The sequence below is a fragment of the Sceloporus undulatus genome, chromosome 3 (genome assembly GCF_019175285.1).
Source record: "Sceloporus undulatus isolate JIND9_A2432 ecotype Alabama chromosome 3, SceUnd_v1.1, whole genome shotgun sequence".
Taxonomy (NCBI): domain Eukaryota; kingdom Metazoa; phylum Chordata; class Lepidosauria; order Squamata; family Phrynosomatidae; genus Sceloporus; species Sceloporus undulatus.
The window spans coordinates 26,065,366-26,091,716 of NC_056524.1; the positions used below are offsets into that span (position 1 = coordinate 26,065,366).

The following is a 26,351-nucleotide window of genomic DNA, read 5'->3' on the forward strand; positions in this document are numbered from 1 at the left end:
TTGGGACCTGCCCTTTTAAAAACTTGGTTCTGTTTTGCCTGCTAAATGTCACATTGCTATAGAGTTGCAGAGCTTAGGTGCACGGAAATGTGTGTGTTCTTAATGTTCATATAAAACACTTTGTCAGAATGTAAGCTTTCTAAACTCTTTGGAGAGCACAATTGCTTCTATGCAGATATTACGATACTGAGAAACTTTAGTGAAACAAAGTGAACAGTTTGGGGCATAACACTTACATTTCAAGTTGGCAAAACTAATGACGTTTATCCAACCTGGGTTACAAGAGGAGAAAATTGAAATTGCATGTATTGTATTCAGTCAACTACTGCTTGGTAAGTGTTACCAGTTACTACTTGGTAACACTTTCATGTGCAATTTTTCCACCCTGTAACCCTGCACAGCCAGTTACAATTTTTTTCAAGTCTAGTACTGAGGTACATTATAGGAAGGCAAGTTGGCCAGAAGCATCTTTCAAGATTCTCTTCCTCCTTTTTATGCTATTCATCCTAACTTTCATTCAGATCCACTGAGGATGCACAGAGATGTTTTCCCTAATCATGGTTAGCTCCAAATCATTGGTTTGCAATAATTGGAAATAGTTTTGCCCCTTTGAGATTTGAATTCCAGGGGAAGGGTGGGAGGGAGTCATTTGCAAGCCCCCAAGTCATTCCAGACACTCTAACTGTGGAGACAGGGAAATTTTTTATCTGCCCTGATACAATACAATACAGTGCTTCGGTAACTGGTGAAATGATTTTAGAATACCATATACACTTGACTATAAGTCAACCTCATGTATAAGTCGAGGGCAAGTTTTGGGGCCAAAATTATGGATTTTGCTATGACTCATGGATAAGTCGAGGGTAAAACTTCCATTTAGCAAAGGATCTAAATGATGAAGCAAAGCAAAACAATGTCAAAGAACTAATAAAATTCCAGCAGACATAGCTCTTTGTGCTCACTTTTAAGGCTGGATGGATAAGAGAGTAGAGGGGATCAGTGCTTCCAAGACACATTATACACTTCCCTTTCACCAAGGGATGGTTCCTTCTTTTTAATAAGATTTCAGATTTTGTTTGTTACTTATATTGACCACTTGGATAAGTCGAGCCAGGTTTTTTGGGTCAATTTTTTGACATAAATTTCTAGACTTATACATGAGTATATATAGTAGTTAGAGCACCTGTTCAGTCTGTAACCCTGCTCAGCTACTTACGTCATTTTGTGTGTCTCACCCCCATTTTCTCCACTGTGGGGAAAATGGTAATCTATATAAAAGGTTCTTATGATGATGAATTAATTTATGCAAAGCTTTTATACGGCATGGTTAGAAGTACAATGTGCTATTAAGTATATTATTGTGTTTTTATCTTTGTATTGTTTTAACTGGTTTTTGTTTGTTCATTACCCTGTGGGCTGGGATCCAATACAGAAATATTATAAATAAATCAAAACATGGATGCCTGTTGTATTTTATGCTACACCCACACACCTTTTAAATACAATAGACATGCATTTTATACAGGAATGTGTATTAGTTAAATGTTCTGTGGTTGTAATATTAAGTATTCTTGATTAGTTGCTTCTCCGTCTGCCTGATGAAAAGTCCCACAAATCTTGAATTTCTGTAACTCCAAAAGCTGGGTTTCAATAAGAAGTATCTGTTACGACCCTTTAAACCAGGTTTTAAGGATCCCCCCCCCCCCGAAAGACCAAAAGGTCTTTTTATTTTCTTTCAGAATGGGACCAACATTGCCATTGTTAAGGACCCTAACAACAAATAAAAGCATGAGTCAGATTCCCCCCCTCAATAGCCTCCAAAGGCCTGTTTCCCTAATGTTATAGTTATTGAAAGTGGCAGATTAAAAATTGGATTGCAGAGGGCAAGGTTTGACTGACTATGTAATTTCTATTAAAGCCTGCAAGGAAATGTATATTCATGTCTTGCTTTCTCTCCTTTGGTTTGGATGGCTTATTATTGTGAAAAGTACACTAGCAATACCCCCTCCTTCCCCCCCCCCTTTTTTTTTTGCTTACTAAAAATGGTGGCAACGGAATAGAAAGAAGAAAAAAAATGTCCTTTCAATTCCTTCAGTTGATAGTTTTTTGTGGGCGAAACGTCAGGAAGAAACTTTTCTGGAACATGGCCACATAGCCCGAAAAACCCACAAAAAACTATGGATGCCGGCCATGAAAGCCTTCAACTTTACATCCTTCAGTTGAATTGCTCCTGTCCTTGGGAGTGCTTTGCAGCTGTTTCAAATGATTTTACCCTATGTTTAAGATATCTGTTCTAAGTTTGTTTGGTTTTAATTCTAAAAAAGCTTTATTCCCCGCCTCTACTTTTGAATGACTATATTCTACATTCTTAATGGCACTTGCTTTTCATGTGGTACTGAATGAACCACAGATCTTTGGGAGACATAATGACTGAGGCTTGTTTTCTATAGATGGGCATCAGCTGAAGGAGTAAATACAAGGCTTGTTTTGACTGGCACTTTTAGAATGTATTCCAACATTTTAAACATTATTTTCCTTAGATGTTTTATCTCAGTTGAGATGTGCTCATTTATAAATTTAAACCAGCGTTAATAAACTCATGTTAGAACCTTGGAGGCATTAGTATGGCTAATAAGGACATTTATTATTTTACACTGTTATTGTGCTGCCCCTAAGCTTTGTTTTGACTGTATTTCAAATTTTTTGCTTAGAAGGCAATCTGTTGTAATCATTAATCTTTGAATGGTATTAATGGTATCTAGAACAAGGTAGCTAAAAAGCTGTAGCATAATTAGATAATTTGTAAAATGCATATGAATATTTGAAAATAAGGAATTATAAATAAGAATGTATTCTTACCTTATAAACCTTATAACAGACATGTTTATAGGTGTTGCATTTTAAATTCTTGAAAGTTTGTTCATCTTGTAGCTTTTACTGAGAAGTGAAATAATTTTACATTACTCAGTGTACCTTGACTATTTTGAAGACCTAAGAGTTCACCAGTGCAGGTCATCCTACCGTCAGAGTGTGATTCACAACTATTTTAGATCATCATCATTTCCATAGTTGCTGTAACCAGTTCATCATCTGATGGTCATTGTACTTTGTTAGGCTGATCCTTGGATGTCAGACCTGCAATCCTCCATCTGGGCCATACTCAAACCCTTGCTGTTTTGATAGAAGTGGCTGTGATTATGTTCTTGTGGCAAACCCTTTGAGGCCCCAGAATTACTGCAACACCATTATTGGAAGGTGCAGGACTATATGGAATTGGACTTCATGGGGGGATAACCCCATAAACACAGCTTACTGTTGTTATTTTTTTATACTCCACCCTTCCTCTTAGGAATTCAGGGTTCTGAAGGCGAAATCTGAAAGGAAGAGGGGAAAAATAAGCTATATAGGCCTGTTACAGACTGCCAAAATAAAGCTGCTTCGGGTCTCTTTGGAGGTATGCTGTTTAAATGATGCATGCATCCTAAGAATCCGGAAGCTGCACTAAAGCTGCACTCCAGTGCTTAGGAATGGAGTGTGGCTTTGGCACGACTGCTGGACTCTTAGGACCCATGCATCATTTAAATAGCATACCGCCAAAGAGACCCAAAGCAGCTTTATTTTGGCAGTCGGTAACAGGCCATAATTTCCTTCATTGTTTCTGACACACTTTTCAAATAGATCTCACTGGAGTAAAGATGGAAAACCTGTGGCACCACATATGCTGATGAGTTACTGCTTTAACTAGTACTTATTATTGTTCATAGTATAGTACTATTAGCGAGGGCTAATAGAAACTGATGTCTAGACCACAGATTCCCTAGGCTTGAACTAAAGCTGTACGACTGGAATAATCTCTTTCCAAGTCCAGTTCAAATGAGCAACACCTGTCAAGGAGCTGCTAGCATCATCAGTACGCCATACAAAAAAGTATGACTTCCTTCTGCCACAGGCCTAGTGGTGAATGTCAATAGAAATACAGTCTGTACAAAGCAACCAAAAAAACAAGGTTTCCAGAACTTCTTCAGCATATGGCTTCCAGAAGTACAGACAAAAACAAAAAGCAGTGCTTAATTTGAAGGAGGTAGAAAGTCCTCAGAACTGCCCAGTGAAGGTTAAGTATATTTAATAGCTCCTCAGAATGTTCAGGATCAGTTCAGGGTTTTTTAAAAACTGGGAAGGGGTTCAGTGGAATCCCTACTTGAGTTCCTTGCATCTCATAGTATCTTGGAGGAAGTGAACACAAAAATAGACTGCAGAATCTTGTTTCATATCCCTCTGATAAAATCTGGTATTTGCTGGAGTGACCAGTCTGCATTGCATTGAGCTACACAACTGGTACTTTCTTTTTATTTATTGTTTAGAATTGGCAATGGCAAGCACTCTCTGAAGAAACTTGCCAAGAACACCCCATGAAAGGTTCATCTTAGGGTCAACATAAGTTGGAAACAACTTGAAGATACTGAACAACAACAAAGAATTAGCAGAGTAGTGGTTAGCTTGGTAAACTTCTTACTGAAGTTGAAATTATTTGTATTTGGATGCTAGATAGATATATACCCAAAATGACCATGCAAAAAAGCAACAACTCTGAATACATTAAATTCCACTTGTATTGGCGGTAGCTGTAATAGTTGACTGTCCTGAATTCTCTCCCTTTTTATTTGCTTGGTGAAAGACTATGGAAAGACAATAAATCCTCCCCCCCCCCTCTATTTTCATTTTCTGGAGATATTTGACCATCACATTATAAAAACTATTTCTGAGAGTCATAGGACTAGAAACATTCATTCATTCATTCATTACCTGTCTGTTGCATTAAAATTGTATAACTTTTTGTGGGTGGTGATAGTTCTTAATCTTATCTGTCAGGACTTAACCAGGTTGTCTTCTATCTGTTCTTTTATAGAGTACATCAGATTCAAAGATGAAGAAGAAAATAACCAAAACAAAAGAAGCTAAAAAAGTTTTGAAGAGAAAATTTAAAGTAAATACAAAAATTGTATTTACTGAAGATGGGGAGGTAAGCGCAAATAAAATCAGTATGCTTCTATGGTCAAAGTCATATGCATGCATAGATTTTTGGTGGTGGAGCTTGAGTTTCCAGACTGTCAGCCCTCAGGGAGCATTTCTCATGTTGACTGCATTTGAAAGAACATAGCTTAGCCTAATAAAAAAATTTATAAACATTTTATCAGTGTCCTATGCATATCTTTTTCCATTCTTATCACAAGTGAGTGACAACTTCCACTAACTATGGCGCGATTTATATGGGCCTTTGCGCCACCCCCATCATGTGCTAGGGGTTGGCCGAGGACACACCATCCATACTGGCCTCACCCCAGCACGTGACAGGGGTGTCAAAATGGCTGCGCCCTGTACACATTGGTGCCACCATTTTGATGCAACGGACGCATAGCGTCCGCACGTCTCGCTGCGCTTGCAACGTCTCGAGTGCACCATTTGTGCACTCAGGCATCGCAAGCGTGACACAAAAAGTACCCGCTTTTTGCGGGTTCTTTTTTCGCTGCTGGGAAGCCTCGCCATTTGGCAGCTGAGGCTTCCCACCGGCGGAAATGGAGGCAGCTGCAGACCGCCATTTTTAGGCGGTCTGTATCCCACCTATATTTTCTTGTTTCATTCAAATTGGGTGAGGGGCATTCAACTACAGAATCATAGCACTATTGTTCAGCTTTAACTGTTATGTTATGGAATCCTGAGGTTTGCAGTTTGGTGAGGCTTGGAGTGTTTTGTCTAAGAATTCTAAATGCCCATCTGAAACTTTTCCATTGGATGAAACAATGGCAGTGAAAGAGAGAATAATAGCAGTATAATTCTGTATTATTAGTTGGTGCAGAATAATTACAATTAACAGCTTTGGAGCAAACTAGGAAAGTAAGCCATGGGTTGAAGTCAGCTCATTATCCTGTCTTGTTTATTGAGCTTATATATTTTGTTCATAAGATCTGTATCCTACCTTTTTCCCATGGGTGACACTTGGTGTGATTATTAATCATTGCCATTAACCATTGTTCTTGTTGTTGTGTGGCTTCACGTAATTTCTGACTTAGGGTGACGTGAAGGTGAGCCTATCACAGGGTTTCCTCGGCAAGATTTGTTCAGAGTGGGTTTACCATTGCCTTTCTCTGAGTCTGAGAGAGTGTGGCTTGCCCATGGTCACCCAGTGGGTTTCTGTGGACAAGCAAGTATTTGAACTCTAATCTTCAAAGTCATAGTCAAGTATTCAAACCACACCACAGTGGCTCTTGCCATTAACCATAGTTTCTCATTACAAACAAAGCTGGAGGGTATGATAAATGGAAAACATTGTGATTTGTTTCCTGTTTTGTACAAAGGTAGGATTGATAATTTTCCAAACTGGAGGATTGCGTTAATTATTTTTATAATCTCATATGATAATTTAAATCTCCCCCTATGATAGCTTGCCAGATACTCCTCTGAGTAATCTGAGCACTGTGGAGTGGACTCACTGTCATATTCAGTTTACCTAGTGACCCTAGACAGACCTGTTGGATCTCCTCCAATAATATTTTGAAGCTGCACATTATATAGAAGATGGGTTGTGGTGGCCAGTTGTCTCTCAAGGATGGTTGCCTGCTGTTAGCGATCACCTTCTTAGTTTAAAAAAAAAAAGAGTATCTTTTTGAAGAATTTCCCAGAGGAAACACACTGAGTGTAAAAATCCACCCGCTTAGCAAAAATGTGTATGGTTCTGAATGAGCTAGAACAGTACTCTCTTTTTCATTGAAATTTTCAAGTTCTTTGTTATCTTTCATGATCCAGGACTTAGATTTGTGGTCTTATAGAATACTAAAAGCAAAGGTTAATGTTTCTCCTTTGAGTAAGCCAAAGAGCCATTGTTATCATAGACAACTCTGTGATCCTGTGGCCAGCATGACTACACAGCATTCTGTTACCTTCCCACCAAAGCGGTGCCTATTTCTACTTGCAGTTTTACATGCTTTTGAACTGTTAGCTAGCTTGGCAGAAGCTGGGACTAGTGACAGGAGATCACTCCGTCATGCAGCACTTGGGCCTCAAACTGCTGACCTGCCCATCTTGCAGTTGTCAGAGTCAGCGTCTTAACCACTGTCTGCGATATGTTTTGGAAGTCTAAACTAGGAGTGCATGTGACCTTTTCCATAGCATGTGATGAAGAGGGGAAATTTAAAATCACAGTCCTTCTGTTCACCAAAGAAACTATACTGTAGATGTTGGATGAGTAAGCATTACTAGGCTGCGGATAGGGGTTGATAGGTTTGCACGTGCCCCCTCCCAACAAAACCATTTTTTACAACATAGTGCTCCTTTAAACAGAGTGAAGTGGCACCTGGTGGCTTCCGTGTCAATTGGGCGATAAATCCTTTCCAGGCTTTTGGTCAGACTTTAGGGTTCAGCATGTTGTATAGCATTTTTAAAGGGCAGAATGAAACCCCAGAGCAAATTCCCTGCTCCAGTGACACTGGAGCACCAGTAACCAATGAGCAGATGCCTGCCTTTTTCCTCTGTCACAAACCATTTTGGCTCTACTTCAGTGGGCACAAGAGCATATGGGCCAAATGTAATCACATCCACATAATACACCCAGGCATCTATAGCTTGGAAAAATTACATTTTCCTTTTTTTGTGTTAAAGCTCTGAGAATATTCTAGCAAAGAACAACCAAAGATTCTCAGACTTAGAGTTGTTGTTATTGCTTAGATTCTCGGACTTAGAGTTGTTATTGCTTTCAGACTCTGCACTGATGATCAGTGATTTAGCCCAGAGCCTATTCTGGCTGGAGGATTTTGGAAGTTGTAGCCTCCACAAAAGGTTTAGACATCAAAATGGTTTGATTAAGCTGAAGTCTTAATGCTTTGGTTCCTTAAAATAATTTAGCACATAGTTATTTTGAAGGCTGAGTTGAAACTGAGGATGATGGGTAGTACAACAGCATAATATAAAGTTACTATAATTTCTTTCATATGTTTTTCTTCTTTTTTTTAAAAAAAAAAGATGGACTGTAATGTGTTTCTGTGGCAGCCGTGGATGCTGTAGTGTCAGTTTCAATAATTAGGTTGATATACTGGGGCCTTTGCTTAGGAATTTGTGTGAGAAATTATCATGTTGAATGCAATGCTGCATTCAGAATGCAAAACAGCAAAATGAGTTTCTATGGTATTTTAAGCTGATCCCACAGCAAGAGAAAAATGGAACAACTTTTAAAATAGGGGTGGGGAAAGTGTGGTCTCCAGACTGCCTGTGTCTCCTATGACCATTTTGAGATCCCCCAAGGGCTTTATCGGTGTGTGTGTGTGTGTGTGTGTATGTATATGTGTATGTGTATGTATATGTATATCCCAAAACTCAGAATGTCCCTGTCCCTTCTGAGGGCCCTGAGGGCAATGTGTGTGTGTGTGAGGGGGAGTGACTTAATGTTTTAAAAAGGCCTGTTCCTGGATTTAAAAAAGTGTCAATTCGTTCTAAAAGAGGAGGTTTCTTGGAAAGGGGTCAGAACCATGAAAAAAATGGCTTTCACAACCCCTGGATGGTCCATGAAGACCTTTTCAGTAAAAACCTTTTTTTAAACAAAGTAAGAAAAATATTGTACAGATGCATACTTGTCAGTTTGCAAAGGGAACTTGTAGCATCTGAGAGAAAGAGATTGGTAGCATAAGCTGATTAAGTCTGCTTGATCATATACAGTACATGAAGAGAAGTGCATCTGATGAAGTAGACTTAAGTCTACAAAGCTTATGCTACCAATTGCTTCAAGTTAGTCTAAAAGATCCCTTTGCAAACCAATCCAGACTTACATGACTATCTCTTTGAATACCTGTCAGTTGTGCAACAGAATGTTGTGGGATGGAGTTGTTGCTCAGATTTCCTGGAAGTCATCTTTGCCCTCATCTGGACACTGTAACCATTTCCTCTCCTACACAGTTTCCCATTCATTCTCCACTCCTACTCAGTATTCTATGACCACTCAGCATCCCATTGGGCTGTTTTGGTTTCTCCACCCCCTTAAGATTTTGTTCCTAAAATCTTTTTTGAGAGGAGCCCATTTCTGCAAATTTTAATATTTTCTCTATATCTCCTGATATCCTTGTACAGTGGTACCTCGGGATACGAAATACCCAGGTTACGAAATTTTCGGGATACGAAAAAATCCCATAGGGAATCATTGTTCCGGGTTACGAATGTTTTTTCGGGTTACGAAAAAACTTTTGGTGCTTTTTTCGGCTTTTTCGCACGGAATCGCGGCTTTTCCCCATTAGCGCCTATGGCAATTCGGCTTACGAAGGCTTTTCGGGTTACGAAAGCGGCCGCGTTACGAATTAATTTCGTAACCCGAGGCACCACTGTATATTGGTGGAGCACATAAAGCTCTGTATATGCACACAGAGAGTTTGGAAATACTGTACTGATTGGCATCTTGTTTGCTGTCCCAGTCAAAGTACACCCATTCACTCATTTAGGTCCAAAACACATTGCAGAACAAACACACTGCAGTTTGAGACCACTTTAACTGCCCTGGCTCAATGCTAGGGAATTCTAGGAACTGTAGTTTTGTGAACCATTCTCTGACAGAGAGCTGTGGTGCCACAATAAACTACAGTTCCCAGGATTCCCTAGCACTAAGCCAGGGCAGTTAAAGCGGTCTCAAACTGGATTATTTCTGCAGTATGTTTTGGACTTCATTGAACAATGAGTAATATAGGTAAATCCAATTGATTCAGTGGGTCTTTAGTAAGGGCTAAGATTTATACCATTTTAAAAAACTCACTTCATTACTCCTGTAAAATTTCCAATGACCACTTAAATGTTTTTATTTTAATAATTAAAATGGTAGTAATGTCAGTTTAATGGTTGTCATTGTTTTAATATGTTATTGATCATTTTTAATAGTTTTAATTTTTTACTTAATGAATTTTTGAATTAAATTAAGAAACAAATAAAATTTTACTAGTATTTCTTAGTTCTTTACTGTTAGAAAATTAACATTCTTTAACCTTAAAAATGTCAATATTTCTGACCTCTGCAACTAAACTTTTGAATTTTTGATAAAGGAGTGATTGATGCTATGGTTCCTTTTCTCTCCCCCCCCCCCCCTTGTGATTCAGTTAATTCAACAGTGGCCACCAGCACAAAAATCTGTTCAAAATAAAGACGACGATGATGATGATTCTGATGGAATAGATCTAGATAAAGCAAAAGAAAGACTGCAGGAAGAGGACAGATTTGATAAAGAAGAATATAGGAAGAAAATTAAAGAAAAACACAGGGTAAGTCAAGTTTGCTCCAGTTTGTCAGATCATTACAGAGAAATGCTATGAAAGGTTGACATGTACCTTGAGCAGTGAAGGATTTTATGTAAGATTTTCCACATTTCACTTAACTCTATTTCTTAACATTTCACTGAACTCCATTCTAACTTAATACTCCGAAATGTTAAGGACGTTGTTTCCTGTGCTTTTCTAAGGTATGCACTGGGGTATTCAGGTGGGAGGAATGGGCAAGATAGTACTCCTCACACCCATTTTGCCATTTCCTAACTTGTCCACAAATAACTGCATTATCTGCCATTCTTGTGTGATCTCCTGGTTTGAAATGTTATCAAATGAAAGCAAAGATATTGTCCATGGGTGCCATGTGGTCTGCAAAAGCTGATTTTGAGGCCCTAGAATCCGCAAGCCCACCTGTTTCATTAAAAATGTGAGAAGATTGCTGCTCCTAAAGTGAGATATTCCCATGTCTTGGTTTGAACCAAAATAAAGTTTCTAGGAAACTAGAAGTAAATTTCTGACCACTTTTGGTAACAGGAGGATGCAGTCCATAGCCAATCTTGACAAGGAAAGCCTGACCCTGGACTTAGCCCTGGAGTTACTCACTGGGCTCATTGGCCTATCCCTGGAATATATGGAATTAGCAATCAAACCAACCAGCATGATTGCTGAACAGACCTGTAGTCTGTTGGAACAAAAGGCATGAAAGCCCATACTAGAGAGCAGAGTGATACCACAAGAGCCATGATAACAAAAAGACTGGATTATGCACCATCCAGAATGATGAGGACTGCAAACCCTCCAGGAGATTACATTTTATTTAAATTTCCACACTTTGCATTTATGAGACTGAGAACTATCCTTAATACCAGTGAATTATTCAAGAATGTCATTGCTATAATGTGATTGATTTCTGCTGTAATGTAAAGTTTTATTGATGGTACTTTAAACTTCCTTTTTGGTATTTTATAGAAAAATTTAAACTGTGGGCTGTAAAAATGCAAAAGATTGTTTCTGGGCCATTTATTTGTCGTAAGCCAGAGCTGAAAGTTTGAGAACTTGACAGGAGGGAATAATTGTAAATGTTATGCTGTCTCTTTAGTGCCCATTGATCATGCTTCTCCTTTTCATTATTGTTATTTATAGTAATCTATAAATCTATAAGCAGATATTGTTATCTTGGTTCAGTACCTGGCAATTTATAATAGGACAGATCTCTGTTCTTTGTAGATAACGGAACAGTTCATTTTTAAAAGTCAATCACTAAATTTTTGCAGATGTTCTGGACATGGGAGGAATAGAGATTATTTTATGTAGGGTGAATAGTACCAGCATATTGGCAACTGGGCCATTTTTAGGGTCTTGATATAATGAGCCTTTATATTAGCTGTGATCTTGTATTGCATATAGTAGATGCTGACTGGCTGGACTTATAACAAAATTATTTATTTATTTATTTATTTATTTTACTTAGGCCAGTCCCAAATTGTTAGAGAAATGGTGGAAAGGTTGACAACTTTCCTGCCCCACTGAGCTAACAAAGTACAAAGTATCCTGCCAAATGTACGAAACTGGTGAAATACTGGGACAGTCACACTGTACTCATTGCAGCTAAGAATTTCTGAAGTGGGCTAGAGTAATCAACCTCCACATTGGCATTGAAATGTCCCAAAGTCTGGAGTCCTGGGACTCTCAACACCATGTCCAAGATTGCTCTTTGAAAGACCAATGAGGAAGTGCCAGGCAGGCAGCTAGGTTGGACGTTCACTCATATGATCAGATCAGCTCCACTTGTGCAGCATGCTTGGAGAAAAGACCAGCCATAGTAACCCCAATTCCCAGCTCTCAAGGCTGGAGCTGCTGAGGGTGGCACAACTCAAGACTAATACACACACATTTGCCCACCTAGTTCTCAATTATACATACCATTGTATTGGCATTCTCGTTTGCAATCAAATTTTGGAGGAGGAATATCTAATTAGACACTGATGTGGTGTTCACCTGTAGCACCTGCAAGCTGAAAAGTTGACTGATAAGACAACCACCATATACGTAGTAGCGGAGGGGGTGGGTGGGCCACCACATAGCACAACATGATGTATATTCTGTAGACTCACATACTCCAATAGTCTCATTTTTTTTCAGGAATGCCATGGAAAATGCAACTGATTTCCAGCCCATTCCTAATCCTGCTAAATCCATGGATTAAAAAGGACCGCAATGCAAATTTTTTTTAAAAAATATATTTTTTGCATTGTGGGCCTTTTAAGAAAAGATGAGGCCAAATGACCTTGGTCTTTGTTAGGGAACAGGGAAGAGGAGAAGGTAATAGTTCGGGCAATTCTGACTTGCTTGCTCTAGAAAGGAGGTAAAGAGGCAAGGACGAACATGCACATATGTCCTTTTTTCAATTGTACAGTACAGTTAAATTAGACAGAATGCTATGTTAAATGTTATATAAGAATTAGAGAACAAGAATCAATGAAATACTTTTTTCACTTCTCTTTGCCAATACTTTTATATTAGTTTCCAGTTACTTCCATTTCATGAAGTATAATAAAGTATTTCCTATAAAAATAAATACCTCTTCATTCTATTAATAAAAGTTCTAAGTTGAAGTTTTAAATGCTTCACCTTCAGCTCACAAATTCTGTTCCATTAAAACCATTCTTTAAACAATTAAAAAATCTAAAATAAATGTCAGATTAATGTCACTTGTACATTTACATATTTTAACAAGTGTAAAGAGTCTGAAGGATTGACTGATAGTGTTTAATAACTGGCTTCTGGCAATAAAAGTACCAAAACGTAATTTTCAGAGTTCGTAAATTTGTTAGTGGACTGGCTCACTGATTTATAATACCCTAATTAGTGACTTCCTACTTCTTCAGTAGCTCTTGCCCTTGAAACTAAATTGCTTTACTTCTGTTTTCAGAGATTAAAAAACTAAAAAAGAAAAGAAAAAAGATTTTGTCTAGTATTTGGAAAAGAAAAATAGCATATTATTTTGCTACTGATTCCCAAATTCTTCACATTGCAGTAGTTTTGCAATTGGTTTGTGAGCCTTATCTCAGCAAGGGTCACACTTTTGATAGCATTGTTAGCAAAAAGCTGCAGGACTTCCATTTTGAGGTTTAGAATTTGGCTTTAGTGCTTGTGCTAATAATAAAGATTGAGGGCCAAATTGTTATTTGATGAGGGAAACTATAATTACATGAATGGGATGGCAAATGAAATAAAAAAGCTAGGATCACCCCATAAACTGTAGATGTTGCTGAACATAAAGGGATTATATGCCTTTTTAAATAAGCGTTTAAACCCAACCTTATAGACGATGTTGAACATCAGTGCTACAAAGCTCTAAACACCGTACCTTAGTTAACAAAGCCTCTAATGGTGAAGCTCCTTTTTATGAAAAATTTTTTAGACTTGGCCAGAACCTGTTTTTCTGCTTGTCCTCTTCTGTCTGGAGGTTTTTGGATGCATCAGCACTGAGAAGAGTGGTGAAGGGGGGCTGGCAGAACACAGACGTCTGGTGTATAGATGCAGCAGTGTGTCTTTAGTAAACTGTGCAGTAAATAAAGCTTGAGCTGGGAAAGAGTGGAGTTCTACTCTTTACTGTTTGTAGTTTGGAATCCTACTATATACACCTTTACTGAAAGACTGCACCAAGGATGGAGGAACATTTAGCCCTCTTGAGTTGTTGAATTACTTATTTGTATTATTCTATGCTATTTGCCAAGCCAACTGGAGCTGATGATATCTGGAGTTCCACAGTATCGAAAGGACTACTTACTTCCCAGCCCTCAACTTCCCCCTTGTATAACAAAGATTGCAGATACTTGATTTGATTATTTATTTGTTCGCTTATTTATTTATGTTATTTGTGACAGAGCCTTCCGAGCAGGTATTAGTAAACAAAAAACAATATATTAATGCAAAATAGAACATATTCCACATATAATCAAGTGTAACATAAAATGTGGCAGCAAAACCCATTTGTCCCTATTCACATTACATGAATAGAGATAACTTGGAGGCAATGCTGGATTAATGCACAAGTTAAATAAACCAAGTTTAGGACTTCAGAAGCCCTTCTACACAACACAGTTATAGTACTTTGATTCCATTTTATCTACTATGGTTCCATCCTATATAGTCTTGGGATCTGCATTTTTCTGCATTTGTCCAGAATATTCTAGGGCCTGCCCAAACTACAAACCCCAAGAGTCCATAGATCATGGCAGTTAAAGTGGAGCGTAAATGCTATAACTGTGTAGTGTGAAAGAGCCCCAGATTATGTGAGGCCTTTAAATAAACACCCCTCCCCAATACAAAATTTTCAATATATTAGAATGAAACACATTTCTTTGGGTAATGCTGTGGCCTTCTTAAACCTTATTTACTTTAGGGTAGGGGTTGGCAAATGACAGCTCCAAAGCCATTTCTGTTGCCCTCAAACCAACCCTATGCCCTCTGATGGATTTCCCCTCCAGAAAATATAGTCATTTTCTACTTCCCAGGAGCTTTCAAGAGCAGTGTTTTTGCAATAAAACGTAAATGCAGTCCATCCTAAATTCCTACCCACTTCAGTAAAAGCAGAAATGGGTTCTAGCCATGTCTTTTATATTACTGTGGTACCTGGGAACGAAATAACCCAGGTTACGAAATTTCCGGGATACGAAAAAATCCCATTGGAAATAATTGTTCCGGGTTACGAATTTATTTCGGGTTACGAAAATTTTTTTTGGTGCTTTTCGGCGCTTTTTCGCACGAAACGCGGCTTTTCCCCATTAGCGCCTATGGCAATTCGGCTTACGAAGGCTTTTCGGGTTACGAAAGCGGCCGCGGAACGAATTAATTTCGTAACCCGAGGGAGCAGTGTATTATTATTATTTTAAAATGAATTTTCAGGGCTCATGCAGCCAGCGGGGAATTCTGGGGGAGGAAAATTGCCCCCCAAACCTTGTGACTTTGCTCACCTCTGCCTTAAAAACTAAGCATGCATTAACCATGCTGGTTTGGAGTTGGTACTTTAGCATCACAGCTGGGGGCTGTGAGGAGGTATAGGCTTATGACATTGTACGGAAACTGTTTTAAGTGATTCTGTGTGCCTGTATTTGAGAAGATTGGAGTGTCCCATTTTACCACAACAATGTGGGGAGCAAAATTGAAAAGGTGCAACGCAAAGAGAAAGGGGAAAGAAAATGGAACTTCCTTGTAAATCTGAAGCCTTGAATTACTTAACCTTGAAAGAAAGTTAATAGACTTGACTGAGGCACTTAAAATTATGAAGAGCATAATAAAATACAAATCGATCTTGCTTTCAGTAATTCCATAGCATTCAAATGAGAGCTTGCTGAAAGTTAATGGCAAGTGTCTTTTTCCAAATGAAGGACACATTTGTTTTATACAACAAGACACCACCTACAGGTGTGTGACTTTAATATTATGCTATATAGAACATTCCTGCTATGCTTTCCAGTGGCAGAAATGATTTAAATTTTAACATTACTAAGGGGTGTTGGATATAGGGAGCACACAACCCCTTGTTGCAACAGTTCCACTGGCTGCCAGTCTGTTCTGGGCATAATCCAAAGTGCTGGTTATGACCTTTAAGGCCCTACATGCCTCAAGTCCAGGTTATTTGAAGGACTGTATTCTCTATTATGAATCAGCATGTGTTTTTAGATCTGCTGAGGAGGGTCTTTCAGTGGCTGTCTGAAATTCACTTCCCAGAGAAATTAGATTGGCACTCCCCCCAATTTTCTTTTTGCAGGCAAGCTAACAGCTTTCCTATCCGGATGGGATTTGATGGATAATGATATAAAGCACAGCTTACACAATGTGCTGGATATTGCTAATCGCTGTGCTGGTTTCTCTCGCTCTCAGTGTTAATACATATTTTAGTTGTGTTTTAACTTTTGTATTTTGTGAATTTTTAACAATGTTGTTTAATTGTAAGATGCTTTGAATCCCAATCTGGGAAAAAGATGGAATAACAACAACAACAAACAACACACCTCTGGGGTGACCAAAGGAAAAGAGGAAGACCTCATTAGAACTGAATAGACACAATTAAGAAAGCTGTAGGGCTCTTGATGAGAGGAGAGGATGTTTTGGAGTTCTTACAGTCATAGGATTGCCGTAAGTCAAAGCCAGTGTCTTGTCAGTTAATAACAACTATATGTTCATCAAGTTTTGATGCAGGCAAAAGGTAATTTAGGAATTAAAAAATTGAGAAAACAATATTTACAACGGAGTTAAAAAACGTCCTTCTGTTTTAACTGCCTCCCACTCATGTAAAGTTGCAGTGCAGTTGAAAATAATACCACCTCCACCATTGCTGTCATGCTGTCATCATTTATTATTATAAATATTTATTCATTGCTTTTCAGTCCACCGTTGTTGCTAAAGCTCTATATAAATATTTTAAAAATATTTTTAAAAATAATATATTACTATCAATATTTAAATCCAGTTTTTAAATTTTTAATTTTACAAACCAAGAAGCAGACACAACAGTGCAGCTCCACAAGGAGTGTGCCCTACGCAGTCATAACAGTTTCACCCCATTTTGAACTGTCATGGTTTCATTCTACAAAATTGTGGGATTTGTGCTTTTGTTGAGATACTTAGGATTCTTTGAAGAATCCATTGGCGTTCTTCAAAGGTGTAGCATAGATACATTCAAGGATGGAGACTGCCTGACTTTATTTTGGAAGAGGTTCCACATTTCCAACTGTTCCAGAAAAAAAAAAGGTTGAAAGGGGATGTCATAATATCCAGGAAAGACATATATACTCGTCAATAAGTCTAAAAATCTATGCCCCAAAATTGACCTCCAAATCCCAGGTCAAGTTATTTACAGGTCACTATGGTAATGTGATAGCAGCTCTTTCAGATTTCCCCATGCAACTTCTTTCTGTCTTGAGCCAAGCAGAAAGAGTCCTGGGTGATTGATTGATATTGCTGTTTGTTTAAGAGTCCCTTTCCCACCCACTCGCCTTGCTGTCTGAAGACTGAAACGAAAGCTGAACACTGAAGCAAAAAGCCTCAGTGAGAGTCCGTCTTGCCACACACACACACACACACACACACTGAAGGAGCCTCCAAGTTTTACCCTCAACCTATCCACGGGTCCTAAAATCCATAATTTTGGCCCCAAAATCTGTCCTCGACTTATACATGAGGTCGACTTACAGTTGAGTATATATGGTCACTCTTGCCTATTTACTACTCTTGTTCTATCTAATGTGTACAAACTGGTCAGAGTCCAGCTTTTAGCTTGTTGTTCAGTATTGCAGTAAATTGAATAACCTCACTCAAAATGGTCAAGATGTCCTCTTTTCTTACAATGCAGAGACAGATACAATTTTCATCCCCTTGTGCACATATTCGTAATCTTGCCCGTAATATTTCCGCCCATTTACTATGGGTATTGTCTTGTGTCATTTAAGGTGTGTGGTGCGGGGGGATTTTTGACAGTGCCCCAGATGTGATATGTTGGCAGGCATATTAAAAATACTTAGGGAGTACAATATGTCTTCAAAGTATTGTCTGTCAAGTGTTTGGAGGTTTGCCTGAATCTCACTTGCCTGTAGGGTTTTGACATTATGATAAATGTGCCAACTTTCTGCAGTCTTTCTGTGAATAAATCTAATAATTTTTATTTAGAAAGAGGTTTTGGTCATTCCTCTGATTTTCCTTTTATAACAAGAAAATGAACACTTTTTAGAAGTAATACTGTTCCCCTCTCCACACAGCTATCTTATTTCAAATAGTAGGATTTCTCCCCTTTCTTCAGTGGCAGGTATGGTCTGACAAATATCCTCAGGCAAATACTAAGGTCATGTATTAATTATGATTAGAAAATTACATTTTCCTTCTCTTCAAATAGAGGGAATTTACTGTGTGCATATGAAAGAACATTTGTTTTGAAAAATTGAATGGATGGATGATTAATTTCGAAGAGTGAACATCCACCCCTCCTATTGCCAATTTGCTGTGAGGCAGGAACTTTTACATATAATGAAATAAGTTTTGTAAGTCAGTCTCTATGTAAGTTGATACAGAATCAGTTACATAACTTGTGAAAGTCACTGCAGAAAATGCTGCCACTGAAATGCTCAGCCAGAGCCATGCAGAATATTACATGGGATGAAGGGTGAGCATAGAAGCAGTTGTTTGCTTTCTAAAGCCACCTAAGATGCCAGTGTGATCTGGCAGTTCCTATTTGCTAGTTTCAATCTCTTGTGCTATTTATTATTTTATTAAGCTGCCTTTATTACATTACTGGAACAAGAGCTTGGAGGAGAAACTCCAGGATTCAGTCCTAAGCCTAGAAGCTCAGGTTTTGGCAATGGCCAAGAGTATATTTGCACAGACAAGACTTGTGTGCCAACTGCGCCTATTCCTTGAGATGTCAGATCTGGCTGTGGTGATACATGCCTTAGCTGCATGCTTATTGGATTACTGTAATACCCGCTGTTTGGGGCTGCTTTTGATGAATGTTCGGAGACTTCAGCTAGTCCAAAGAGCTGCAGCCAGATTGCTAACTAGAGTTGACTATAGAAATACACACCTCCCTTTTTGCAAGACTGGGTGTTGCAAGACACAACTCCAGTGATTGTTTGTCCATCTCCAGGTACTGTACAATTAAAAGGCTGCTTTTACCTTCAGATCCCTATCCAGCTCAGAATTATTTGATTATTTAAAACAGTGGTCCCCAAACTGTGCTCTTTAAAAGATTTTAGACTTCAGTTCCCAGAATCTTAAATTAAATTATTGGCCAACAAGCAAAGAAGCATGCATTCTTGCACCTTCTTTCAGCTCACCCTGTGGATCTGGAATTGGTGCGTATGCAGAGACCTATTTACTCTTGACAGTCCATCAATAATTTCCTTACATCAGTAGAATGATCTTGTCCTCCCCTTCTTTTATGTTGTTGTGCCCTCCATTTTTCATGAATGTCCCCCATTTTGAGCATGGCTAAGAAGCCTTCATATATTTACATTTATATATGGATGTTTTTAGCTTTTATTTTGTCATGTCCTGAGCTTTTCCTGAATGCCTTCCAATTTGACCATGGCTAAAAAACTTAGATTTATATTTATAGAAGTATTTTTCAGCATTTATTTTGTAATGTCCTCCATTTTGTGCATAGCTAAGAAACATGAATTGACATTTCTAGGAGTGGTTTTTTTAGCTTTTATTTGGTCAGGTCCTCCATTTTCCTGAATATCCTCCATTTTTAGCATTAAAAAGGCATACATTTATAGGAGTAGGTTTTTTAGTGTTTATTTGATCATGCCCTACATTTTCCTCAGATGTCCTCCATAGAACGTCCTGTGCATACTGGTATTCCAGACTAACCAGTCTTATTCTATGAATTCATACTCAAGTTGCAAGCTTCCCTTCTGGCAGTGGCGTCTACAGTCCTTCCCACCCACCAGGTTTTAAAAACTCCCCTCCATGCCCCTTTCCCACCAATACTAAATTTTGCAAAGAAAACCCCCATGATAGTTTTTCCTTAGGGTTGCCAGGAACAACTGGAAGGCACCACACACACCCCAAGGCTCACTCTCTCAATCTCAAGTCATGAAACCCACTTGGGCAAGTCACACTCTCTCAGCTGTAGGGGAAGGCAATAGTAAAAATCCCCTCTGAACAAACCTTGCCAAAAAACCGAAGATGGGTTTTCCTTAAGGACACCATAAGTTGGAAACAAGGAGTCACACTCTCTCAGCCTCAGAGGAAGATAATGCCAAACCTCCTCTGTAGCAATCTTGCCAAGAAAATTAAAAAAATTAAACTTAAACAAAAAACTTGGGGCCCCGGCTGCTCTGAAGGAACAAGGGCTGGAGCCCACCCAGAGACCTAAACTATGGGGCCCAGGCGGTCCAAGCTGAAGCCCCTTTCCCCACAGGGCCTCATCCCTCTCACAGAGGAGCCCCCCATTGGATCGCACCCTGAAGGAAGCCAGAGGGGGCTGCAGAAGTAGCCAGTCTTTCATTCTGGAGGCCATAGTTCAAATCCTCGCTCAGCCACTCGGGCAGCAAGTGACACTCTCAGCTTTAGGGGGAGGTGAGGACAAACTGCCTCTCTGGCCAGAGCTTGCCAAGGAAGCCCCAGGAGAGGCTTGTGTTGGGACCACCGCCACTCAGCAGGGGCTTGGAGGCCCTCGGCAGCCAAGACCCCCAGGGGAGCCACCTTGAGCGGAGAGCCCCGATAAGGTCCTCCAGGAGGAAATGGCAGGAGGGGGCTGAGGAGGGCTCTCCTTTCCTGCCCTGCCAGTGCCTACCTGGGAAAGGATGTTCTTCTAGTTGTCTCCACCTATTCCTGGAGCAGAGGGTCACCGGAGGGGCCAAAGTAGTGCCCCCACCGGGCTGCTGTGGTGAAGGTGAAGGCAAAGGTAGACAAGAAGCACCAACAGCCCACCAGAACCAGCTCCAGCAGCACTGGCAGCAGGACCCCCACTGGCCCAGGCTGTGCCATGGGGGGCTATTGGGTGGCAGGGACTGTGAAGGGCAAGGGCTGGGGAGATGGAGGAGGAGGAAGGATGGCCTTGGCACTTTCCCACTCCCAGGTACCAAAGAGAAAGACCGGCCACCAGGAGAGGGCAGGAGGGAGCCCGGGGGGAGTGGGGGAGGTTGGCATAACCAAAACGACTTGAAGACACACAACAACAATCAAAAAATGACATAAGTTATCTGCTAGTAACCACCCCTTGCCCACCACCAGTTCCCTCCTCCTCTTTCCCTCCTTTTCTTACCTTCCTCTTCCTACTCCTCCAGGCCCCCCACCACAAACCTCTGAACAAACATTGCTAAGAAACACGCATAATAAGTATGCCTTAGGGTCAACATAAGCTGGAAATGACTTGAAGGCACACAGCAACAAACTACAGTTCCAAGAACCCCAATCACAAGGGGTGGGACTTCTAGCCAGAAGGGGTGGGACTTCTGGCCTGAACGCTGGTGCTGCTGGCCGGCTCTTTGCAATCCCGTTGTCTCAGGGCAAACTGGGCCTAGACAAGGAGCTGGGCCACCTTGCACGTGCTCGTGTCCTGCTCCTTCTACTGGTGGCTGCTGGCAGACCAGGCTACGTGCCAGAACTGGCACACATGCCATGGATTCGCCAACATGAGTATATAGTGTAGTAAATGTTTAATGATAACACTCTCTCATCCTAATGTGAAATATAGACATTTATCCTCAAAGAAAGCACAGGCTTCTGAATAGCATACAATGTCTCTGCAAGATCAGGCTGTCTGAGAATCATGAAGCTTGTGAAAATGTGTAGATAAAAACCCGGACTAAAAATAAACGAGTACTGGTGGTAGCAGATTTGACCCAGCTGGTTTGGTTATGGTTAGCCTGTTCTTCCATTGTGTTCTCTTCTCCTTTTCCCTTTTTTGGGAAGTGTACAGCTATTATTTTAGCCAGGAGCTTCTGCATTCTTCCATCACACCAAAATGCAGTATCAGCCCTCTCTTGTTGGCAGTAGAGTAAGTACATGGAGATTTTCATGAACCTGGGATCTCAGTGAAAACAGCCCATGTTACTTTTTGTTTTAAAACATTGCTCTGTCTTTCTTCTCACAAGGAAAAAATTACATCTTCCTCATACAACTAGGGACCTGGTGGCACCACTTGTCTGTCCTCGTATTACCTTTCTTCTGAAATTTTCACTTGCTATAACTTTCTTCAAAAAGCCACCTTCTCTATTACTACTAGGCACATAGCCCAATTTCTATTAACCATACACTATTCTTTCATGCTTCCCAATTTTCTTCTGCAGGCCCTAGAAATTATTTCCATATATTATGTTGCCACTTGTCCTCTGCAACATATTGCGTTGGTTCTATGTATGTTGTTAGCACTAGCCCATGAAATGTGACTCTTCCTGCCCTTCCTACATGTTTTTCCCTTCTCTTCCCGTTGTCTTTTCTGGCAAATATTTTATCTACCAATGCAGTTTTGTTTTTTGGGTTTTTCAGCCTCTACTTAATTTTCTGGGGCTTGCACCGGCCCTCATAAAAATGAACAGTTGCACAACTGCAATATCTGGTTGATTTGCACCCTGTCTTTTCCATTTGGCTCAATTTTACTTGATTGACATAATGAGGGAAACAAATGAGTGTCGCCAAAATAGCACAGGGTAACAAAATCACCCTGTGCTCAGAAGAATCTTTCCTCTTGAATTTTTCATGTTGTCTTCATTCAAATCTGTTTTCATCTTGTTCTGGTTTGTCAGCTGTCTGGACTTCTTTTCATTTCTTCCCCAGTTCCCCCTTCCTCCCAGGTCACTCTTAATGTAGGCTTGCTGTCTCCTTCTCTGTCTCATTCTTTTTCAAAGTGAGCAGTTTAAAAGGAGTAGGTAGTTTTTCAGAGGAATGGGCAAGTGACATGGGATGACAGGCTAGAGCAAAGCAGGTCACAGCAGAGTAGTTTGGAAATTGGCTTGAAGGAAGTAGAAAATTGAGTATTGGCTTATAGGAGCCATGCACTTATATGAAATACAGAAGAATTAAGCAAGTTGGGGTAGCAAGAAATGGCCTAAATTGCGGAACACATTGGTGGAGAGAAAGGGAAGAGGAATGGGTTGCCGTATCACCTCTGTCTTATGTGGATTAGTTTATGACCCACACCTGAAATTCTCCCCCCCACTCCCATTGTGCTGCTGCCATAAGTGGATGCTTCAGAGAGTAAGTTACATTAATTTAAATGGGGGATGGGTATGTATGTGTGTACAGGTTTATGCCAAACAAAACATGATGAGAATACAGATGATCCGTTCTCCACTACAAAGCTGCAGGGGACCGTGGAAGGAACATTGTAAGTCATTCTTTTTGAGGTCCACAACACTAGGAGCAGATAATCTTCCTTGTTCTCTAGTGGATGGTGCGCTGTAGACCAATCATGAGCAACAGTGGCCTGAAGGGCCCCACCACATTGTCTTTCCACTGCCACCAACAAAACTGTGCTGTAAAAATTACTAAGAAAATCTCACTATTTTACTCCACCCCCTATTTTGGTACCCAATAGAGATCCTCCGTACCTTGAAAAAAAGGGAAAAACTAGTTTCTTTCTGATTTTTGTTTTCCTAACTTGCTGACTTTCTCTCCCTGCATTGTAGAGACAATCATAAAGAAAAGCTGCCTTCGCCACAAAATTTGGCAGCAGTTGCAAGGTGATATTGCTACTTCTCTGTGAATACTGGCAGTGTACACTGTGGTCCCTCCTATACCTTGCCCTCTTGTAGTTTTTTCAGTTTTTCATGTCTCAGTTTTGTTCTGTTGAAGGTGTGATGTATACAAGAGCTGCATCACTGCAGATGAGTTAGCATCTTCATTCTTAAAATAGGCTAATAAAAGTGTTGTTTCAATTCCAGTTTACCAGTTATATATTGAGAGGAAAATCTCATTCCTGTTTTCTTGTTCCTCTAATTTCTGCACATGGTTTTTGTAAGAATTATCATTTGTCCACTTAGATGTGTGAAAATACTATTATATCTCAAAATCATAGAGGCACACGGGGTTACAAAAGGAAAAAAACCTACAATTGGTCTATCAAAGTCATATTGAGATTAGGGATGAATTCACTGCATATGAATTCCAGTTCTCCCCAGTTTTTCATTTTTAGGTTGTTTTCTCTCAATTCCTCATCAATTTTGTTGTTGTTTTTTTCTCAGCATAAACATTTATATGCATTTTAATACAGTTTCTCATATTGTGCACATTTTTGTACTCAATTTCCCCTAAGATAAATATTTCCACTAATATCTATGTTGTTGTACAAAAATGCTGACAACAAAAGCATTTTTGTGTGCATTTTCCAGGTTTTTAAAAAAAATGCAAATATTGATCGCTAAATGCATTTTAATTTGTGCATTGGTTTGAGAAATCAGGTAGGTTTGCATTGTAATTGAGCTGAATGAACTGACAACCCTTAATCACAAGATATTTTTGAACCACAGATTCAAACTTGGAAGGGAGGATACACTAGATCATTGTAGGTTGTACATGTTGGTGGGTGGCTATGTGGTTCCTAAGGCAGAACAGCTGCAGTACTGGGGGGAAATGAGAGGCCAATTAGGTGAAAATACCAAAGGTGACAAAAATGTGTTGCTAGGAAGAACTGAATTGCTAATAAAGTTTCATCCTGCCTAAATTAATTAATTCCACATAAAACATAGGTAATTTTTTACCACTGTCTCCAAAGATAGTTCTTTTCAGCTCTTGGGCAGATGACAGGTTGTAGTCCCCAAGAGTCTCATTTTGTTGCAGAATTCTCAAAGATCTAAAAGATAGGTGTTCTATTACATTTTTGCCTGATGAGTTGTATACAGTGTTCCTGAGTTTCAGCAACCTGTCATGTGCAGTTTTTTTAACTAGACAAAACAAAACATAAACAACAACAACAACAACAAAACAGCTGGTACAAAAATGGTCCAAACAAATCTATTTCGGTTATGTTGGTCACATACTTTGCAAACCAGTATTGTGGACAGCTACTCAAAACAAATGTTCGACCTCATGTGAAGATGTGTTCTCTCCCGATAACGCTTGGACCACTTTAAAACAGTTACACACTGTGATGTACTTGAAAGGAGAACCCTTTCCTGTAGATGGAGTTTTGGCAATTGACTGGCTACTGAATAAAGGGTTGTAATTGTTTATTGACATATTTTAAATTTAATTTCAATTCAGTTATTTGAATGTTGCAATTTAATTGTATTTTAATAATATGTTGAGTCTCCATTATCTGGAATTTTGAAACTGGAAATACTCCAAAAAACATTTTTTTTCTTGGATGGTTGAGAAGGTGACACCTTTGCTTTCTGTTGGTTCATTGTACACAACATTGTTTCATGCACAAAATTATTATAAGGTGTGTAAGGTGTATATGAAAAATTAATGCATTTTGTGTTTAAACCTCAGTCCCATCTCCAAGATATCTGATTAAGTATGTATATTGAAATACAGGTATTCCAAAGTCCCCCCAACCCCCCAGAGAGAGAGAGAGAGAGTCAGTTCTGGGAAAAGAGTGGGATACAAATAAATGAATATAATAATAATAACCGAAATTCAAAACATTTCTGGTTGCAAGCATTTTGGATACAGGAGACTCAACCTGTATAACAACTTTTTTGCATTTAAAAAAATCTGTTTTTTAATTGTTGTGAGCAATCTTGGATCCCGACATCAAAAAAAAACAAAAAAAAAAAAAACCCTAGTCTCAGATGTTTTATTTCAAAACTAGTTCCAGAAGTCTCCATCTCTATCAGGAATAGGTTTTTGTAAAGCTAATGTGACTTAGTTTCCCACTGAAGACCCATTTTCCCCCAAATACTTTGTATTACATTAGAGATAGCTCACAACAAGATATTGTTGGTAAGGGTATTCATTCTCCAATCCAACCCAGTTACTCTGAGGTTACTCGATCAATAGTTTTCTTACGGTTATAGAGCAGCATACCTCTGGGGTCTGACACTAAGCCCAGAGGTAATGGAGACATGAGGTAGTGGTGATGTCGTTGTGGCTATTTGTCAAAAATTATTGACATGTTGATCTTGCGAGGCCTGCATCCACTGCACCTTTTCTTGGCAGATCTGCAAGTTACATAATCTTAGGCCCGGGACAGATGGGCCCTTTGTGGTGTGGTGGCAGGCGACACTACAATGGCAGCACCCCGTCTACACAGGCGCCGCCAGTATGTCACAAGTGCGCCATTGGCTTTCTTAGGCTTCTTCATATTTTCTTCTTTTTTCAAGTTTAGCTTCATCTATTTTAATTTGTCACTTACAGGAGAAAAGGTTGAAAGAAAAGGCAGCTAGGAGGGAAGCCAGAAAGAAAAATGCAAAGGTAAGACTTTTTATTCTTTCACTGAAACTGTTTGTGGCTTTGATAATGCAATTTTGATGTCATGTTTTTCTTAATGTTCCCTAATATTACCAGATACCCTCCAACATTTTGCTTTTAATATTTTATGCTTCCACATACTGTGAAATGTAGGAGGATCGTGTCTATTTTAGGAGTCTAAATAGGTTGTTTCTATCCTGAAAA

The 26,351-nt window shown here is 39.4% G+C and overlaps 1 protein-coding gene across 1 annotated transcript in view; it reads left to right on the plus strand.

The window, feature by feature from the left end:
* DDX10 (DEAD-box helicase 10) overlaps positions 1–26,351 on the plus strand; it is a 244,807-nt gene that overhangs the window by 126,085 nt on the left and 92,371 nt on the right. Inside the window, 3 exon segments of the mRNA XM_042457038.1 lie at positions 4,907–5,020; positions 10,122–10,283; positions 26,094–26,150. Coding sequence (XP_042312972.1) covers positions 4,907–5,020; positions 10,122–10,283; positions 26,094–26,150 — 333 coding nt within the window.